Below are 660 nucleotides of genomic sequence, written 5' to 3' on the forward strand. Positions count from 1 at the left end.
AGATTTCTGAATATAGCTGTGTTTCTGAATTTCTGAGTATTATATATAGATTCTGTATGTATAGATAGATTCTATGTATGTAAGTATATATACACACACACACATACATATATACACACATATGCATATACTAGTAAGAGGAGAAAGCCAATGTGGTACAGAATCTAAGTGAAGGATATGTGATGCTTGAAATTTTTCAAAATAAAAAGTAGGAGGAAATAAACAAGAAAGGAATACATACCATGGCGGTTCTAGACTTGATAAACCAGTCAAATCTAAACTGAGGAGCATTCCGAACACACTGTCTCAATTCTTCATACACGTTTTCTCTATCAAAGCCCATTTTGTGTAACATACATATCAGGAATCTGTCTTCTTCCTCAGTATAGTTCTTTCCTTTGCTAGTTCCATACTGAATACGTAACTGATGAAATGGAGCCTTGTATCTTGCAATCTATAGATTTAAACAAAATAGTGCTTTTAACTAAATATGCAGTAGTAAAAAGTCAAAGCTAATCACCATTTAATCATCAATTGAAACAATCTATTGGTAATTTGACAATTAGGAAATATAGTACTTTAGCATCCAGGGCTTTCTTGATACTAATCCTTCGTTGAATTCTTGCTTCTCCACGTTCAATTTGAGCCATAATTTTCTCA

General features: G+C 32.4%; 1 protein-coding gene across 1 annotated transcript; it reads right to left on the bottom strand.

Moving 5' to 3' along the window:
* Positions 1-68: 68 nt before the first annotated feature.
* LOC104982744 (probable global transcription activator SNF2L1) lies at positions 69-654 on the bottom strand. The gene is made up of 2 exons (XM_010832155.1): positions 579-654; positions 69-454 (listed from the first exon to the last, which is right to left on the bottom strand). The coding sequence occupies exons 1-2, from the start codon at positions 648-650 to the stop codon at positions 197-199; spliced, it is 330 nt and encodes a 109-aa protein (XP_010830457.1). The 5' UTR covers positions 651-654; the 3' UTR covers positions 69-196.
* Positions 655-660: the final 6 nt, after the last annotated feature.

This window comes from Bison bison, unplaced genomic scaffold (genome assembly GCF_000754665.1).
Source record: "Bison bison bison isolate TAMUID 2011002044 unplaced genomic scaffold, Bison_UMD1.0 scf7180017617705, whole genome shotgun sequence".
NCBI classification, from domain to species: Eukaryota; Metazoa; Chordata; class Mammalia; order Artiodactyla; family Bovidae; genus Bison; species Bison bison.

Coding starts and splice junctions, on each gene's coding strand:
- LOC104982744 (XM_010832155.1), bottom strand. CDS start 650: ATGGCTCAAATTGAACGTGGAGAAGCAAGAATTCAACGAAGGATTAGT. Junction 455..578: donor AGAAAGCCCTGGATGCTAAA/GTACTATATTTC, acceptor TTAAATCTATAG/ATTGCAAGATACAAGGCTCC.